Raw genomic sequence first — 21,190 nt, 5'->3', positions numbered from 1 at the left:
GCAGATCAGCTATTGAGGCCAAAAAGCTTACCTACACCTTTTTTCAATCACTTAACTACGTGGAGACAGAAGCTATACTAAGTAATATTTTATAATGTACGCAAAGATTTAAGTATAATTTTTAGCACTTGCAAGCTACACTTAAGTAACTACATTCAGATATTGTACAAATCTAACTGGTTCCCCGCGATACAGGTCTCACCTAGTGCGGGGGCCCCTGGTAAATAATGTGAACTTAATTTAGTTGGTAAATAATTTAGTTTTTTTTTTTTTTTGTAATTCTGCGGACTGGACGAGCGCGGCGCTCGGCAAATCAAGATCGTTCATAATTTTGGTCGAAAGCAATGTATTAATGACCTTGATTTACCGCTCGTCACGTGCGTCCAGTTCACGGCCTGTTTCTATTTCAGAAAAGAAAAAAAAAGAAAAAAATGCTCTGGATGAGATACTACTCTCTGAAACCGGCCCATCTATTTACCAACAATGCCAAAGCTTAGGCTGTGGGCAACTGTAATGCCACTGTAAATGTTGTATTTATGAAAGAGCCCTTGCGGCCTACTTATAATAATACTCTGAATGTAGAACTAAATTCAGTATTATTTTCTGTCTATCCAGGTGTTATCCGCACCATGCACTGCGAGCCCTCGTACCTAGCTGACGCCATGCCGGTAGATGTGGTCGTGAACGCTTGCATCCTTCTAGCTTTTGCTACTGCCATTGAAAGGTAGGTAAGATTGTAGTATAATATAAGGGCCCCATCCATCCCTTAACCCTTTTGGCACCAATCTACAAGGTTTTGCCTAGTTTATAAGACTGCTAGTTTAACAGTCCAGACGCGGTTTATTTATTTAGTATACATTTTATTTTGACACTTGGAGAGACTTTACACCTCCAAATTTTATTAGTATTAGTACTCTGACATTGGGGACCTTTTACATCTCCAGATTTAATGTGTTTTTAACCATAGAGACTATACATCTCTATTGTATTGCAGTAATTATTTATTTTAAGATTATTATAATGTAATATTTACCCAGGTATTGGCTGTTGTATTTATAAATGTTGTTATGTATTTTTCATGTCACTATATGCTGTTACTATAAATGTTGTATTGACTTGTAAAAGAGCCCTTGAGGCCTACTTGTAGAATAAATTTTTGAATTTTGAATTTTGCCTTTCCTAAAAAATCCAAATATATTCCAATTAATCCAGCATTGATGATTCAGTTGAAGACAAGTCACGTTTTCCGAGAGTGCAATTTAATTGAACCTTAAATCGGAATATAAATCGTACTATGCCTACTCGTAAAGGATGAAGATTTTTCTAACAAGCATTGTTGTTGACATTTTGAATGTATCATGACCGCTACAGGGCCCTTATTCGACATGCTAAAAGTGACGTTTCGTGTTGATTTCCATTTGATGTGAGAAATATTGTGACTTGTCGAATTGCTATTATCACCACCTGTCAGTGAACAATATCCACACTAGAGGCGGGGCGTTGTACCGGAATAGTTTTTGGAACAGGTTATTTGTAATAGACTACTTTTAGCTTGTAGAGTATTTAAAAGTACGGACTTTGATTTCTGAAATAAAACAAATATGAAACTTTTATCACCTCGTACCTCCATTCTTACCGTTACTTTAGGTAAAATAAAATTTTGTTAACAGATGGTCGTCTGGGTGTCTGTTGTATCTAAAAATAATGTAATAATATATAACAAAAATATGACAATAGATTCATAGCCTTCACTCAAAACGTCACCATATTTCCGACCCTTACCGAAATAATAAGTCGATATTTGTATAAATAATCCTTATTTGTAAGACGCCTAAGCGCGGCAAATACGTAAACTGCCTATTGGGGGTCATACTCGTAAAACTGGTATTTTAGACGTACTTTTGGTACGAGTAACAGAGACGTACTTTTGGTACGCAGTCCCAGCTCTAGTCAGGATTCTAGTTGTCAAATATAAGCGTGTCGAATACGTATTAGTTAACTGTCAAATGAAATTAGATCAACGGTAGACTTTTTTGTCGATGGGTATGGCTGCCATGTTTGGATTTATGACATTTAAAAGGGGATCCTTAGGCAGAGAGCAGTTTTTTCTGTACGATTTTGATTCTTCTACTGGACGCAAGATGGAGTTAGCTGCCAAATTCCGATCAGGCTGACGCAACTCGGAAGAAAAAAGTTTTGTATGGAATTTGTTTCGCAAATCATTGCCAACGAAGAAAAAGAAAACGTCAGTGCTATTATTTATTCTGTCAAGTTTACATCAAGTCTACTGTCAGCCTAATTGCTTTGTTTGTTTTGAAGGCTTCAATGTTTTGTTCGGGTATTTCGTGTAATTTTTTTATTATTTAGTGAAAAGATCGAAAATAGTCAACCGTGATCAGAGTAAAGAGCGAGTTTGTGACAATGCCAGCGAGAAAACGGTTTACTAAGTGTGAAATATGTGGCAAGCGAGCCACTCGAGAAAATCACGAAAAAAGGGATTTTATGGCGAAATTTCCCTTGGATGAAGACTGGTAAGTATTGCTTTAGATACTTTTGACCTTATTTTGGGTCAACAGGCTATAAACACATCGAAAATTAGATATTTTACATTATTTTTCGTTGTGAACTAGGGATGTACTATAACTATCGATAACTGTAGTTTTATTTGTATATCAGTGTAAATAATTAAATTAAATATGTGAAATTTCCTTAGAACTAGCATGCAATATGACCGTAATTAATTCGTCGAAGATTAATAATGCATAAATTATCTATTACTTATGCATTAATGGTCATTAGTTAACATATTTTTTTTATTTAGTGATTATTTAATATATTAACCTAAAATGTAAGAAAATAAATCTCTGTTTTTATGATAAATTAAGAAATATTATAGGACATTATTACACAAACTGACTTAGTACTAAAGTATGAATGGCATGTGTTGTGGGTACTTAGACAACAATATATATATATATATATACCCACAACACATGCCATTCATACTTTAGTAGTAAGTCAGTTTGTGTAATAATGTATATATATATGTACATAGACCTAATTTATAAGTATTTATAAATACATAGAAAATACCCATGTCTCAGGAACAAATATTCATGCTCATCACACTAATAAATGCCCGTTCCAGGATTTGAACCTGGGACCATCGGCTTCATAGGCAGGGTCGCTGCCAACAAGGCCAGACCCGTTCTCATGATTAACAGACATATAAATACATAAAAAGTTAAAGCATTGATAAAGGGTTGTTGATAACTGGATGCCGAAAAACATGATTTATAGATGCATACTAGCGCGAAATAATCAGGTGATCATCTCATTAGCAAACACATGGAATATAAACTGTAGATAAAGTCATGTTTTTCCAAGGCTGTATGTTTTCAGATGCAGGCAGTGGGCCAAATTTGTTGGGAACGAAGACCTGATACATCTTTCCATAGAAAAGTTACATTTATTCAAACATGTATGTGCACATCATTATGAAAATCAAGCATTTAATAAAATAAAAAAACACGACTTAAAAACTGTATTAAAATAATTCGGGTCCACATTAAGCCCGACCAGATAGTAGTCCAATTAAGAACTATCCACTATATAACATACAACTTAAATGTGGACTCGATGCTAACCTGATTTCGAGTACAAAATTTGTAGACAGGAGCCTATGTTTCAACCCTCCCCATTTTATCGATATCGATAAGAATCGTAAGCGTGTAGCGTACTACACTATTTAAATCGCTTATGTTGATACTATGGTTCTTTGACAGTTCTTTGTCGTACATTTTGGTAATGATTTGCGAAACAAACTGATTCCACTCGCTAGTATGGAAATCCCGTCTCTTAAAACGTAGTGATTATATGCTCTTTGACAATGACATGCAGTTGCGTCGATGTAGATCTATCATAAAAACGTACATGTGACGCATGTGACAATTGTCCAGGATTAAAAAAATATCTTGACAATTAACATAAAGCAATACAATACCATGACAATACCACAAAATGTCAACAAGAAAACAGATTTATTATAAAAATACAAATTATATACAAAGCTTCATTTTAAAACCAATGGTCGTGGGTTCTAACCCCGGCTCTTAACAATGTGCATCTTGTAACATGTACCGATTGCTTTTCAGTAAAGTAAAATATATTATCATGAGGAAGATGGAGTATCCCCAATAAGGTATATTTTCCCCTCTGGGTTAGAAGGTCAGATAGTAGTGAGACAGGGAGATATAGTGAAGAATGCGGAAAAACAAGCATTTATTGTGTTGTTAGGCTAGTTTTTTTTTTTTTCAAAATTTGAAAACGAACGCAACAGCATGCTCAAAGCCCCTTGTGAGTCAGAATCTGTTAAATTTAGGCTTAATACGAAACAGGAGCTGAGCCCGTACACAAATTTGAGATTTTTAGGTAAAAGGTAAAAAATATCGCCGTCGCGCTGACGAGTGTGGCACCCCGTACCTAGCTAGAGACTATCCCTTGTGTGTGTACCAACAAACCAAATTTTAGACAAATATGATACGTCTTCTTCTTCTTTGTCGTTGTACTCTGCAGAGCGTCGTGGTCAACTGCTGATATCAGGCGCAGATGTTGCTTGCCGTACGATTTCTCGCCATTTTTCGCGGTTGGGGGCCATTCTGGCAAATGCGTTCAGGGGACCCTTCATGGCAGATTTGATTTGGTCAGTCCATCGCATAGGTGGCCTTTTGCGCGGTCTTTTTCCGTTTGCTCTACCCTGCACCACTAGACGTTCTATGGAGTCGTTGTTCCTCCTCGAGACGTGACCGAAAAAACTGAGTATGCGGGTCTTTACGAGAGTCGGAAGGCGCTGCTTGATACGGAGTTCTTTAAGGATGGAGACATTAGTCCGAAACTCGGTCCAGGATATCCCCAGCATTTTTCTCTTTCTAGGGCGTCTATCGTCTTCTCCTCTGTCTTTCGGATAGTCCAGGTCTCCGCAGCGTATAAGAATATAGGAAAAACGAGGGCCCGTACAAGCCGAACCTTCGTGGTGTTTGTGACGTTTCGGTAATAGGCTACGCTATACGTAAAAACTAGCCAAGACAAATCCTTTATAATTTCAGGATTTTCTACACAGCACAGAACATGGCACCCATATAGATCTCAATTCCGTTGTCGGCGAGTCAACAACGACACATATTCTTAATATTGAACTTAATTGGCTCTTATTATGCCTATAACCTATTGTAAGTACAAAGTTTCAGAGCAATCTAGCTAGCCGATTTAAAATGAGAGCGAAACTACATTTGTATGGAGAACCGTATTTGCTGCGGACGCACAATGTAGCATAATCGGATTAGGACCAACCTCGAAATCTCTGTAACAGTCATGAAATTTATTATGTATATAAATTAAAGGCCCCTTTTTCATGCCCAAACCATTTCACATTTGGGGACCTCGAGGAATCCGAGCCATCTTGGAAAATGTGTACCATCAACACAACAGTCAACATTAAAACTTATTAAATTCTACACAAAAAAGTCCTCGATATCTTTGCGGACAATACATCTTGTTATAGAGAATACTTGCTGAATCTAAGTTTAACGCTTATACACTTCCAGGGGACATTCTCTTAAAAGGAAACTCGGAGGAATATGAATTCTATTTTTAACTATACATTTGTACGTGGTCTACCCCAATATTAACATTTTACTCTACTGCGACTAAACCAGAAAGAAGGGTTATGGGTGTAAGTACTGATGTTTCAGTACACCCAGTAGCTAGGTATTAGGATACTGGACGGATTTTTTTAAATGACATATCGTTAGATTCCTCTTGCCATTCACAACCTACTTTTACTTGTTCTATTAAAGAAAAATCAATACAGCCGCCTTGAGAGGACTCCGAATATTAAATCATATTTTTTCTTCGAGCGCCTAAACTATTGAGCGGAGTACAGTAAAACAGACATCAGTAGATCGACAGTTAGTATACAAGTGCTATGCAATACAAAGTTACTAAAATTAACGGAAGAAAAAAGTTTAGGGCTAAATAATACGTCATTTAAAAAATCCGTCCAGTATCCTAAGCTACAGGCTGTCCTGAATCCTTAGTACTTATACCCATAACCCTACTTTCTGGTTAAGTTGCAGTCAAGTAAAATATTGATATTGGGGTAGATTATGTACAAATGTATAGTTAAAAGTGGAATTTTTATTCTTCCAAGTTTCCTATTAAGAGAATATCCTATGAAACGGTATAAGGGCTAAATCTGGGTTTAGCAAGTATTTTTTAAAGCAAGATCGTTTTTTTTCGCAAAGATGTCTAAAACTATTTTATGTAGAATTTTATAAGCTTGAATGTTGCCTTACACGATCATTGAATAAAGAACGTAGATTTAGAGTAAAACGCGAATTTCTCCTGGATGGTCCACATTTTCCAAGATGGCTGCGGTTCCTCGAGGTCCCCAAATGTCAAATGGTGTGGGCATGAAAAAGGGGCCTTTAACGTATATACATACCAAATTTCATGACTGTTCAGACATTTCGAGTTTGGTCCTAATCCGACTGTGCTAATGCCACTATGTACGTAAACTGTAACTGTACTGCGGACTCAACCTTCACGTTATAATTTTTTAAGTATTAACGTTGACATAGTAACGAAAATAATAAACACGTCAATTGAAGTAAACAATATTATTATATGCAAGAAAATTTTGCAAAATAGGTACATTAATGATTAATATGTAAAACACCATTAATTATTGAATTAAAATTATGATTTTGTGTTAAAAAATATGAGACCAATGATACAGCCCGATTACACGGGCTACATATTAAAAATGATTATCATGGAAACAGTAAATATACACAGGTGAACAAAGTTATAGTAAATAGGTGCATAATTTCAGAGCTTGTCTGGCCCACCTGTACCACCTACCATGAACACGGCCGTCTCCTGCTATTATTTTTTTCTAATACCTATGGCCTTACTAGCGAACAGTATTCCATGTTCTTGATCCAGAATTTAAACCCTTAACTACATATTTGTGGCACTTGGGGTTGAATTTGAAACTCTAGGGCACTAGCGTGGCTCTATGAGAGCGCCTTATATAGGCTTCTGGTGACCAGAGGATCAGCATTGTTAACCAGCGCGGAAATGCACCCAGCCTTCTGAGCACCCTACCGAGCGACCAGAATATAGGGCAAATATTTTATGTATACGTTTTTGACTTAAGTGTTTTTATCATGTTTTATATTTAAACTTACAGATGTCGAACTACCAGAAAAGTTTTTGAAGAGGTGTAGTTTTTATATTTCCTGGTACCAAACTGATACAGGAAATTGGAACATCAGTAAATAATCTACACCGAAGACAATTAAATATAGTCACATAATACTTTAATGTTTTAGTTTATTAAAGAAATCGGTAAAAAATGTGTTAACTGAAAAAGATAAATTTTATTTTATTTGTAGTTGAATAACAAAATATGTATTTAATCTCCTTTTAACATAGGAATTCTCTTTGTGTAGGTACATATAAATAATAGGTACTTAGGTCTTGGTAAGTAATATAGACAGTACAGTAGGTCTTATCTTAATAATTTGAGATCTCATACATGCGTTCCGATATATCTGATGGCGACTGTACATACAATGGGGTCGCGTATACGAGTACAAAGAACATTAAAATAGTTGTTGATAGACTAAGTGAGCGAGCTACTATGGTACCTATCTTTATATCAATTTTATGCATTATGTAATAGCGCAATACAGAAAAAAATTTTGACAAATGTATTATTTTTATAGTAATAAAGGTTATTCATGATCCATCTCGTAATTTAAAAAAAAACGGACTTTATCTCTAAATCATATGCCTTATATTTACAGATGTGTTAGGTTACAACTTGGTTCGTGAACGTGGTTTAGAAGCAACTTGAGACTGGGTGCGGAGTAAATTGCATCAATTTTTTTTACAATTTTGAGCGTTTATAGGAGAATATGTGGAGCGAGCATTATTCGACGTGTAGGTGTGGGTTCAACAAAAAGATCGCATGTCAATAGTTCTTTATTGTCGTTAAAATTCAATTAATAATCGCCTTTATCGACCATCAACTGTGTGGTCACTTTTTAATTGATTGACGTTGTCAGGTATAGTTTCACTACTCGCCGCCGCATTGTTCATAGCGCATTACTTATCCTATCGAATACAAGATGTCGCTGATTCCTGTAAACTTATGTTTAAAAAAAAAGACGCTTTACTCTATGCCATATATTGTAGGAAAGGAAGGGTATTCCCTGTCGTACGTCAAAAAATCCAAGATGGTGCCCAAGCCCATGGACAAAAAAGTCTAGCAATAAAATCAACACTTGTCAAAATTTGACATTAGCAATCCACAGTCAGGTGACAATCAAATCAAACCGAACCACTTCGAGTTCAGAGCCATTTCAAACTATATAGTAGTAATAAACAAAGTTGATTTTTGTTTGATTATTTTTTCTATGAATGAGTTTTGATTGTTCCAAATGATAATATCCACAGTTGATAGAATCAACACTTGATACAATCAACATGCGATAGAATCAAGTGTTGATTTGATGTGGACGCGAAATTTGACAGTTGTGCATCTCGAATAAGGCCCCAGTACCCCTAGTGTAAATAAATTTGATTTCGAAACGTGTCGAACGCGTTTGCGTTAAGTCTGATTTTGTATAGGATTTTGAGTTTCCAAAACGTCCCGCTTGGCGCGCTCTTTCTAAATCACATACAAAATGAGACTAAACGCAAACGCGTACGTCACGTTTCGAAATCGAATTTATTTACACTAGGGGTACAGATGTTTTTTTTTTGTTGCTGTTCTTTTCGCTTTTTGTATTTGTTCTACTAACACTTTTAAATCTTAAATGTTACTAACCAATATGGACTATTGTTGTCTATTTAAATAAATAAATTGAAATTGAATTGAATTGTATTTGTATGCCTACTTTGAGTTTTACCAAGAAGAGTTCCTTTGGCCACCTTCGTAATCCTTCCTCCTTTTATATTATTGCATTGTTATCGGACAAACTGAAGTATGTGCGCTATTGAGCACCGGAAAATGTTTCAAAAAGTTAAAAGAATCATTTTTATTCGTAACCTGGTATTCAGGGTCACGAAATAATTTCGTTTAAATATATAATTAAAAGCGACACCTATGTATAAGTAGCTGTTTGGTTAAAATTTACAACAAGAGAAAGATGAAAAGGCAAATATAATAATAATAATTTGATTTGTGGCATACCAACGGCTTTCGTTAGTTTTTTTTAATACTACGTCGGTGGCAAACAAGCATATAGTCCGCCTGATGGTAAGCAGTCTCCGTAGCCTATGTACGCCTGCAACTCCAGATGAGTTATATGCGCGTTGCCGACCCTAAACCCGCTTCCCCCCTTCGTTGAGCTCTGGCAATCTTACTCACCGGCAGGAACTTTTTAGTTAATTAACAATAGATTTGGTCAACAGACCCCAAGAGGCCAAGTTTTTCAACGTCACGATGTCCGGTGCGCTGCGCTGTACGTGGGGGGAGATGATAAGACTGGGTAAGTACTTACACGTAAAGATACTATTCAACAGTGTTCGCCGAAACGTTAATGCAATTGACTATTAATCATTACAAATCCTTTCTCTCTTCTCTACTATTTTTAGGGTTAGCCAAATGGCAAAAAACGGAACCCTTATATATTCGTCATGTCCGTCTGTCTGTCCGTTTATGTCACAGCCACTTTTTTCCGAAACTATAAAAACTATACTGTTTAAACTTGGTAAGTAGATGTATTCTATGAACCGCATTAAGATATTCACACAAAAATAGAAAAAAGAACAATACATTTTGGGGGTTCCCCATACTTAGAACTGAAACTCAAAAAAAAATTTTTCATCAAACTCATACGTGTGGGGTATCTATGGATAGGTCTTCATAAATGATATTGAGATTTTTAATATCATTTTTTTCTAAAGTGAATAGTTTGCACGAGAGACACTTCCAAAGTGGTAAAATATGTGTGTCGTCGTCGTCGTCGTTTCGAAGTTACAGGGGGGGGGGGGGGGGGGGTAACTTCGAAAATAAGAGAATGATAAACCTAAAAAAATATAGGATGTACATTACCATGCAACGAGTTCTAGTAAGTAGTTTTTTTTTATACGTGATAAAATAAAAATAAAATTGGTTTCATCAAACCCATACGTGTGGGATATCTATGGATGGGTCTTCAAAAATGATATTGAGGTTTCTAATATCATTTTTTTCTAAACTGAATAGTTTGCGCGAGAGACACTTCCAAAGTGGTAAAATGTGTCCCCCCCTGTAACTTCTAAAATCACAGAATGATAAAACTAAAAAAAATATATGATACTCATAGTTTATTGATAATGTAAATTACAGGTCAGGCTTACATGACTAGTATAAATTACAGGTAGATAATTATACAACATTCATAAATTTCAGAAATAAATTCAATTAACAAGTTGATTATTACCTACGACATTATTACTATTATTATTATTTATTTAACTACAAATATTTATATACATTACCATGCTAACTTCCACCGAAAATTGGTTTGAACGAGATCAAGTAGTTTTTTTTTAATACGTCATTAATGGTACGGAACCCTTCATGGGCGAGTCCGACTCGCACTTGGCCGCTTTTATTTCTCTTTAACGTCCTATTCTCTCCTTCTTCTCCCGCTTATCTCTCGTAGAGATTTAAAAATTCGGCGAAACAAGAATCCGATGAAACAAGAATCTGGCTCAAGAAGAACTCGGCAAATGGAGAACTATCCTGTATATGGCCTCGAAAGATTAAATTTAGAATATGAATTGAGTATGGAAATCTCAATGGAAAATATAAGTAAAATAATGGAGGGCAGAAATAGAGATAAGTTCTTACAGTACTGCAAATGTATAGCAAAACGTGTAGTAGAAAATAATAAAATTAGATAGTAAAATATGTTATCGTAATATTTGCATACCTATATTATAAGTTAGCATATACAAACATTGTAATTGTAAAATATGTAAGTATATAAAAATACTGTAAAATGTGAATGTCAACTTTAAACAATAAAAGAAATGTGTAATCCCCTTTATTTACCCGTGTTACAACTTAAATACAGAACACAAAAATACGAAAAGAGTAGGACACAGTAGTTGGGCATCCCACCCAAATCAAGAAACAAAAGATATGAAGGATGAGAGAAAGACATTGTACCTATGAAGGATAAAAGTACGAGAGGCATAAATGCGAGAAATGGTATGAAAGAGTGGTCCCGTAAAAATAGGCTCCAATCATGTTGGAGGAGGATTGCGAAAAAAAAAAAAAAATTGAGAACCAATCAAACCGAAAGGGTTAATTTATTAAACAATGTTCTGGCGAATTTTACAACTGGGCTCATCTTATTTCAGGAGAGTATTGGGTGAACATGTACCCACCGACCATGGCGCTCTGGTACCCAGGCGGCTCCATCAAGTCCTACTGGCTCTGGCACCAGTTCTGTCTGGTCACCACACAGCTGATCCCAGCTTATCTCATCGATATGCTGTTGTTTCTGCTCGGGAAGAAGACTTTGTAAGTATTTCAGGGGTATTGGTCATGTTCCCCCCAACCATGGCGCTCTGGTACCCGGGGGCTCCATCAAGTCCTGCTGGCTGTGGCACCAGTATGTTTGGTCACCACGCAACTGATCCTCGCCTGGCTTATCTCATCGATATGCTGCTGTTTCTACTGGGGAAGAAGACTTTGTGATAAGTATTTCGGGAGTATTGGTGATGTCCCAACCATGGCGCTCTGGTACCCAGGCGGCTCCATCAAGTCCTACTGGCTCTGGCACCAGTTCTGTCTGGTCACAACACAGCTGATCCCAGCTTATCTCATCGATATGCTGTTGTTTCTGCTCGGGAAGAAGACTTTGTAAGTATTTACTTAATAAGTTAACTGTTTGTAGGTGCAAAAGTGCATGGCCACTTAATTAATAAATTCCATACGTTAGCAAGATCATAATCGGTTATTAACTTGTTTCATCATTATACTCAACTACTCACCTAGTTCTGTGCGGAAACAGAAGAGTCGTGGAAGGTATGCGGCGCAGTACATTCCACGACTCTTCTCTTCCCGAACAGACTCAAGATTGGACCTTCAAGATAGTTCTACACTGAAAGAAATGGTTTGCATAACTGTAACAAAATTTTGGTTACTGTTTACACAAAAATTGGGACTTGCGAACTATGTGTTATATGTTACAAAACCGTGTTTGGCTATCAGTGTTCAGGTACTGGGTATACACTACAAAATAAGTTTGTAAATTTATGCAAAGTTTATTTTCTTATAACCGTAGTTTAGTTATTTAATAAAGTTACAAAACCAGTTCGGCTATCTATTTTTTTCAGTGTAACGACTTTTTACAACCGTGTTTTGCGGTCAACCTAACAATTGCTTTTTTTTATTAAGTACGCTGTAAAAATAAGTTATTATAAGTCGATGGGACAAAAATAAAAACGAAACACTAATAGGTAATTAGGTACCTACTTTTATTTCCGCAGTATGGTGAAAGTCCAGGAGAGGATCAGCCACGGACTGGACGTGCTTCAATACTACACCACCAAGGAATGGCATTTCAAGAACACTAACTTCATTGCTCTTCGTTCTAAGGTAAGATGGTAAAAGAAAGTATGAGACAAGAGAAAGTTAAAATAACTCAGGAATAACCATATGTAGCCGCCGTGCAGGTCAGGATCTCGACGACTTAAATAAAACTTCGATTTATAATGAAGCGAAGTATAATCTTCCAAAGGGTACTGGTGTACAAGGGTTCTTGTCAAAACGGTTCAATGTAGAAAAGTGGGTGTTGATAGTATGGAGAATGATGAAAGAGTTATTTTAACTTTCTCCGCAATATCCGCAAGTATTTTTGGTACTTTTGGTCTGGGGAGTCGGAATGGGGTGGATATTTTAAGTAGGACAGTATATTAATTAATTGTTTTTTTTTTTTAGTTTTAGTGTTTTTGTTTGCTTTTTTTTTGTCTTTTATGTGCATGCGTTTGGTTTTTAGATTTTAAGTTTAGACATAGTGATTTTTGTGTATGTAATGTTATATGTATTAATTCATGTGTTGTTTGTTGGTAAAATAAAATACAATATTTCAATATTACGCTGTCATTGCATGACTAGGCCACCTCAGGCAAACTCTACTCTCTCAGAGGGCTACGGGAGATCGAGACCGATGGAAACAAATCACAGGAACTGCAAAACCAAGTGGTCACGATCCGACAAACTAGATCATGACTAGTTGTTGTGTATACCCAATTTCATTTGCGATGGCGGGATACTTTTTTTTTTCTTTTTATTCGGGACAAAAAACAGTAACACACAGGTTTAGACACAAAAATAAAATACAAAGAATAATGAAGTGTGAGACCGACAACATCGTCCACAGATTACTAGATTACCTACTGATAAATCTACAATGCATAGCGCTAGGTAACAATATAAAGGATATAAAATTAAAAGCTACGGCTACGGCACAACACAGGTTTATAGATACAGTAACAAATTAATTATCGAGTAAGCAGAAGTAGTTTAAAAACGGGAGTAGAAACGGGTAATTCTAACTGCACAAAGAGAATCATAATGTTGATCTATTGTTTAACAATTGCTTTACGAGCTCTGCTCTTCAAAGACAGCTTGTGGTCAAATAACACAAAAGGATCAATGGACAGTTACATGTAAGACAAGACGTCGCAAAATTTTGTCGGGTATCTTTTGTCGTCACTGCTTGTATTGTTTACGCCTAATGACCGTCTAAAGTGGAATCCCGCTATCGCAAATGAAATGGGGTATATAAGACCACGGACAACCACACAACCGGAGCGCAGTCCGAGGCCTATTAAAAAAAAACAAAAATTTATTCTGCAAGTAAAAGGGCTCTTAGTATGTGACCTCAACCCTGATGCCGGTACCTTTAGTACTATTATCTTTTCACCACACCAACTGGTAGAGGCCCTCTCGATTGTTCAAATACTTCAAATACTAATGAGAAAGTTGCATTTAATCCATATTTATTTTATTTTATTTATTTAAGGTTTACCAACAGATACAACACTACAAAAAATACAGATAAAAACCCAAAAATACATGAGTAAGTGTCTTTCCAATAATAGGTAAACACAACATGCGTTAATACTAATCAATCAATTAAGACCTAAAGTATAATGTAATATAACATACTTATCGTTAAATTTGGTACTTCGTTTACATGCTTCGTTTATATGTGGGGCAAAGTACCTAATCTGATGCAAATTTTGAGTAATTTACTTATGCACTACCTGTTGACTTTGTATGAGTTCAAAATTTCCTGCTACCTAAAGGTTGTCTGGAAGAGATCGCTTTTTAGCGATAAGACCGCCTGTTGTTCTATTTTCCTTTAAAATTCATTTGTAGTTTTACATGTATGTAAAATGTATAATTGTTGGTGCAATAAAGAATATTTACTTACTTACTTACCTGGTGAAATTGGCTTTTAAATGATACATTTTTTATTACATTCATTAGTAGTTAGTATTTCATACCAAGTTAGTATTTTCCTCGCGTTGGTGTGGTGAAATTATCTTTTCTGTGGTTAGATGGTATGTATCATATCAAAATTACATTTCCTAGTTCTATTCATGATAGCATTTAAATTAATATCACCGACAATAATATAGCAGCGTCTTCCTGATATAAAACTAATCTAGAAACAATCATAAGTCATTAAAATAAAACCGCAACTAAATCGGTCAATCCATCCATGTGATGGTAACATTAGGCGAGAGAATTTTGTGTAAGTATTCTTAAATGCTGATAGGTATTCTATCATACATTAGAAACATTAATGAAAGATTCTCAATTCGTAGGGATTTTCTTGACCAAAGCCCCTTTTGAGGCAATCTGCTTTCGTATGTCCGGATACAATACAATACAATACAATACAAATCCTCTTTATTGCACAACCTCAAAATAACATTTTTTTTTAATAATAATAAAAGGATGTTCTCCTTATAACTTAACCTAACTAAAAACCCATCCTACCCAACCTAAACTTATGCCCGCCCCTTAAATTCTACCCCAATAATTTATCCCCAACAATAATTTGGCCTTGTGATCGTCTAGTTAAAGGTTAGCTTGACTTAATGGAAAATATTTTTATATAATTAGACGTTTATTAAATTGTATTCTTGCCTTTGTTTTATTTTTTCATTTTTTGCATTATTACGTGAGTTACGAGCGAATAACAAATTCCATACAAAATTTAGAAAACTCCCAAGTGTTATAATTATTAAAAATTGGAATAAAAAACAAAAGAAGGGGCATAGCTATGGTGAATATACATTAAATTGTGTCATAGTTATTTGTGTCCCAAGGGAGGAAAAGTAGGAAAATGCGTGCCGTGTGTAAAATTGTTACCCGAGCAGGCGAGGGTGGCAAACACGCAGGATGGAATGTCCTACGTTTTCTCCCGTGGTGCGCATACAATTTTTCTGCTCGACGGAGGCGGAAAGCGGCAACTTCGTTTAGCGCAGCGGGAGCAAAGTTGACGCTTTCCGCTCGGAGGGCAGATTTTTTTTTCTATAATGTCAATAACCAGGAAAGAAAATGGGTACTACTTTTGCATGAATAAGCGAACGTTCACTATCATCTTAATTTAGTTATTTATGAAATTGTACAGGTGTCAGAGGCCGATAACGAAACGTTCTTCACCGACGTGAGCAAGGTGGACGTGAACGACTTCCTGAAGAACTATATGATCGGAGCCCGGGAGTACTGCTGTAAGGAGGACCCGAGCAATCTGGAGCGAGCCAGGAAGCTACATAACATGTAAGTTATCACCAGAGATCGGACAAATTTGCGTCATTGCTCGCAATAATGTGGACATGACTCTAAAATTAATCAAATATGTAATCATTTAATTAATTTCTTACTTGACTTAAAATTTAATTCCTAGTCAATAAATACAAAAGTTTGTTAAAGTATAGATTTATTAACGAAAATAATCAGTATTTTTTCCAAAATTTCTGCAGTCAGTCTATTTCTTTTTACATCAAAAATATACTTAAGTGCTGAAAAACTTCGCTCGCACTCCACTGATGTTAATGGGGCAAACTTAAGTAGTTTTATATATATTTTCTGTTCTTTGTTTAGTTTATCCCGATTTTGAGGTTATCGCCCACAACTTAGAACAGAAAATAAACTCTGAATTATACTGGAATAATAATATTCCTATAAAACTACTTAAGTTTGCCCCATTAACATCAGTGGAGTGCGAGCGGAGTTTTTCAGCACTTAAGTATATTTTTGAAGTAGACTGACTGCAGAAAATTTTGAAAAAATACTGATAATTTTCTTAATAAATCTATACTTTAACAAACTTTTGTATTTATTGACTAGGAATTAAAATTTAAGTCAAGTAAGAAATTAATTAAATGATTACATATTTGATTAATTTTGGAGTCATGTCCACATTATTGCGAGCAATGACGCAAATTTGTCCGATCTCTGGTTATCACCCAGCTCTATAGATGGTAGGATCCTATAGATATACACGTGCGCCCGGGACAGAACATACACAATGCGACAAAATTAAAAACACCTTTTAACATTCCTCACAACATACCAAAAACAACCTACGTAATTTTGTCGGGTTATTTGTTGCCCACCATAAACCATAATAAAATCAAAGAGAAATTGGAATAGAGGTGGATTGTCAAAGTAAACTTTGTAGCCGCAATAAATTTATTGCCATCTTTCGACACATAATTAAAACTTTTAGAACGCCGTTTGACTTTGATCCATATTCTTTTACTGATATGTGTTTAATATCAAAAAGTGGCGCCATCTAATAGAGCATAGACCAAAGGTATGATGGCATCGTTTCGAGCGATGGCGCCATAACCTTTCTGCCAACAAAGTTTTCTTTGACAATCCACACTGACCCATCCAGACTGCAGGATTGGCTCGAATTCGTGAGTGACACCACTGAACCAGCACCATTTCACTGTCTTGAGCTAAGCTCAAACTCGCGACTCTGGAGCACTAGTCTATGATATATTTTTTTTATATATCGGGGGGCACGACCGTCCCCCCGCCAAGTCGAGCAAAAAAGCGGCACGGCCGTGTACCATCCTTTTCTCGAAGCAATTCGGGCCATTTACGACCTCCATATAACTTCGTTGTGGATAAAACTAGAAGCCTGAATTTTCAGTAACCAAGCATGCATTGTATAAAAACAGTATATTTCAAATTTCATTCAATTTGAACCAGTTGTTAAAGAATTATAACTAGTCAAAGTTTCTTAATTCTGTCACTCACTGACTGACCGATCATCAAAACTCTAAGGCCCTTCTAGCAGACATAGAAGCTTCAAATTTGGAATACAATTAGTGTTTGGTGTATATAATGGAATTAAAGAATTAGAAGGTCCGGTACCTTCCAAAAAAGAAGGAAAAAAAAAGGAAAAAAGAAGTAGGACTATCTACAAAAAGAAATGAGATGCCATCAAAAACATAACTTGTAAAAAAAACCAAGTCTCGTTCTACCGTAAAAAGTTGTGAGATCCATATAATATTAAGTCGGTTAATTTATTCAGTCCGTACGGTAGAAGAACTTAGTTGCGAGACTTGTTTTTTTTACAAATTATATTTTTGATGGCATATTTAATTATGTACTTATAACATAAGATAAAGTATAGCGCGACCTTTCGCGCGTTAACAGCATTTTTAAAACGTTCCGGCTTAATTATTAATTCTAACAGTTAAAAGTGTGTTTTCCGAGTTGAAAGTTATACTCAAATGTTCCCAATAAAACAGTGATTACGCTTTACTATAAGTGAATTTGTTAAAAAGTGCTTATAAACTATAAATCACAAAAAAAAAACAATGGATTCGAACAGAACACAAATTAGTCTGCCTATCTCAAGAAAACGTGTAAGCGGCTTCAAAAATAGCCGAACTTAGGCTCTTCTGGTCGCGGAGACGCGCGAACATTCCCTGCTAAAACTGTGAACGATTTCCGGGAATCGCCGTAGCCCGAAACGTGAACTCCAGTGACCTTTGCTTCTTTTGGTAAATTAAGTTTTAAAACTTAGCATAATTGCTTAAACTATTATATTCTGCTAAGTTTTCTCAAATTAAAATTGCAAAATGAGTCCACCTGCAAAGTGCGGTAAATGTGAAGAAAGAATTTCCAGCAGGAAGTCATTGGACTGTTCTTCATGTCATGTTCGATATTGTGTGGACTGCCTAGAAGTCATCGGAGTATCATATAAACGGTACACACTAATGACTATTAACAATAAAACAAGCTGGAAGTGCCGTGAATGCTGCCAAAAGTCTGCATCTAACAAAAAAGCAAAGAAAACTAGCACTCCTTTATCAAAACCAAGCACGTCTACAGCAAATGAGACCCTAAAAGAAAACTCATACATCACCGAAAACCCTCGTGGAAACTCCATGCTATTTGATTCAACAGCAAATAGTACAATACTCAATGAGCAAGGAGATACGCTAACATCACCGGACGTAACGATTACACCTAATAGGCCAAAACTAACTACACCAGCTAGTACTACTATTTCTCGTAATAAAGATGATATAATGCCACAAGCTAACCCGACTTTCCCACAGAACAGTCCGACATGCCAATTAACAGTGGATGATTTTACAAAAATACTAGACGAACGACTGAACAATCACAGAATCTCAATAATATCACAAATAAAGACAACTATCCAAAGTGAAATTAGTACAGCAATAGAGAAATTGAAAAAAGAAATGGTTCAGCGTACAGATGTTTTAGACCAAGAACAAACAATATTAAAAAAAGACATAAATTTGATTACACAGAAAATTAAATTATTAGAAGCAGAGAATAAAAAATTACACGATGAAATAAAAAATATAGAAAAATCTATTGAAATTGATAAACATTCTAACGAAACCGACCATTACGCTTGCAAGAAAATAGTTATCCACGGACTCGAAGAACAATGGGGCGAAACCGGGGAGCAAATGGAAGAACGGTTAAGAAACATATTTAGCAAGATTATGAATATCGATATTGTTGGACACATCGAGGATTTATGCCGTCTGGGTAAGAGAGGTAACCGACGACCACTGGTAATAGAGTTTTTGAGCAAAAAAATGACTAGGTATATACTACAACATAGGAACTATTTTAGGTATTCTGGACTAACAGTAACTGAATACTTAGATGACGCATCCCTTAAAATGAGACGAAAACTAATCGAAGCTCTGAGAGAAGCTAGAAAATCTGGAAAACATGCAGTTATAATAGACAATAAGCTAGTAATCAATGGTAAAGTTGTTGAACCTGAAACTGAACAAAAATGCACGCAACAAAAAACTGGTGAAGAAAACATTTCCGCTTTTGAAAATACGACCCTTGTAGAAAGTGCTACAGGGCACCACTCCTTTCGAAACTAATTTGCAGTTATTCGTACAGAATGTCCAAAGCATTAAAAATAATATCCATGTAATAGAAACTCTCCTTCAGGACCACCCATATCAAATATTGTGCCTCACAGAAACTTGGATTTCAGAAGAACAGAAAGATGCAGTGCAAGTAGAGGGATATGTGGCTGCAGCAAGTTACAATCGTCCTAATCACAAAGGTGGAGGAGTACTAATATTATTACGACAAGATATCCCATACAAGGAGCGACCCGACTATGCAAACTTGTCAATAGAATTAGTAATTGAATGTTGTGCAATAGAGTTGAAATCTGATCTCATTATAATAACTATTTATAGAGCAGACCGTGACATTGAGACCTTCTTTGATGTATTAAATCGGTTATTATCTAAGCTAAAATCGAAACGTCATAAAAACATTGTTATTACAGGAGATTTTAACATAAATAAATTTAATAACTCAAATCATTATCATAGGCTAGTAAACATGATGCTTGAATGTAACCTCCGTCAAATTGTAAATGAGCCAACTCGAGAGACTACTACCAGTTCGACTTGCATAGATTTTCTATTTACAAATAGTAAAAATTACAAACTAACAGTTGAGGATAAAGGCATATCAGACCACAAATGCTTGCAATATGAATTCGAAGAAATTACATATCTTGACAACAATCACTCTAACAAATATATTCTAAAACGGAACTTTTCTGCTGTGAATATAACATCATTTAAATGCGCGCTTAATCAGGTTGATTGGAATAAACAAATAAATAATTGTCAAAATATAAATGAAAACTACAATGAGTTTGAAAAATTATTACAACTACTGTTAAACACGCATATACCTTATAAACGTATCAAACAAAAACTAAAAAACAACAGCTGGCTGACAACTGGAATAAAAAAGTCATGTAAGAACAAAAGGTTATTCAAAATATTAGTAAATCAATCAAACAATTCCATTTTAACAAAACATTACAAAATAATAACAAAAACCCTTAAAAACTGTGTAAAACAAGCCAAAAGAATGAGATACATAAAAGCCATAGACAAATCTAAAAACAAGACCAAAACTATGTGGAATTTTATAAAAGAAATAACAGGGAAACATGCCGCAAAAAAACAGCCGAATAATATTAAATTAAGAGTTTCCAATACTGATATAAATTGCCCTCAACAAGTAGCTAATCATTTTAACGAATATTTTGCGTCAATAAGCGAACAACGCCAAACCACTAACGTTGCAAGTACAAACTTTGCAGTTAACTCGATATACATATATCCTGCTACAGAGGAAGAAGTCCGAAATATTATACTTAACCTGCCAAATAAATTCAGCTGTGGACATGATGAAATACCTGCCGTTTTAATTAAAGCATGTGTGAACGAACTTACCATACCCCTAACTAGGCTAATTAACCAATCGCTGGATGAAAGCTGCTTTCCGGAAAGACTTAAAATCGCTAAAATAAGACCTATATATAAAAAAACGGGAGAAAAAAACAATACCAGTCAATACCGACCCATCGCAGTACTTCCCACTGTATCAAAAATATTTGAAAAATGTGTTGCAAACCGTATATATAACTACATAGAAAAATTTCAACTCATACATAAAAACCAGTTTGGCTTTCGAAAACACAGTTCAACCACACTTGCAGTTTATAACTACATTCAAACAGTATTGGAGCATTTACGAGATAAAACC

General features: G+C 35.5%; 1 protein-coding gene across 1 annotated transcript in view; it reads left to right on the top strand.

Annotated features, from left to right (window-relative positions):
* Positions 1–21,190, top strand: part of LOC133532973 (putative fatty acyl-CoA reductase CG5065) — a 35,720-nt gene that overhangs the window by 8,861 nt on the left and 5,669 nt on the right. The window contains exons 9-13 of the mRNA XM_061871872.1: positions 616–724; positions 9,484–9,560; positions 11,425–11,587; positions 12,559–12,667; positions 15,720–15,868. Of these exons, the coding sequence (XP_061727856.1) occupies positions 616–724; positions 9,484–9,560; positions 11,425–11,587; positions 12,559–12,667; positions 15,720–15,868 (607 nt within the window). The remainder of the gene's footprint in view (positions 1–615; positions 725–9,483; positions 9,561–11,424; positions 11,588–12,558; positions 12,668–15,719; positions 15,869–21,190) is intronic.

Source organism: Cydia pomonella, chromosome 28, assembly GCF_033807575.1.
Source record: "Cydia pomonella isolate Wapato2018A chromosome 28, ilCydPomo1, whole genome shotgun sequence".
NCBI lineage: Eukaryota > Metazoa > Arthropoda > Insecta > Lepidoptera > Tortricidae > Cydia > Cydia pomonella.
This window is presented reverse-complemented; position numbering and strand designations above follow the sequence as displayed.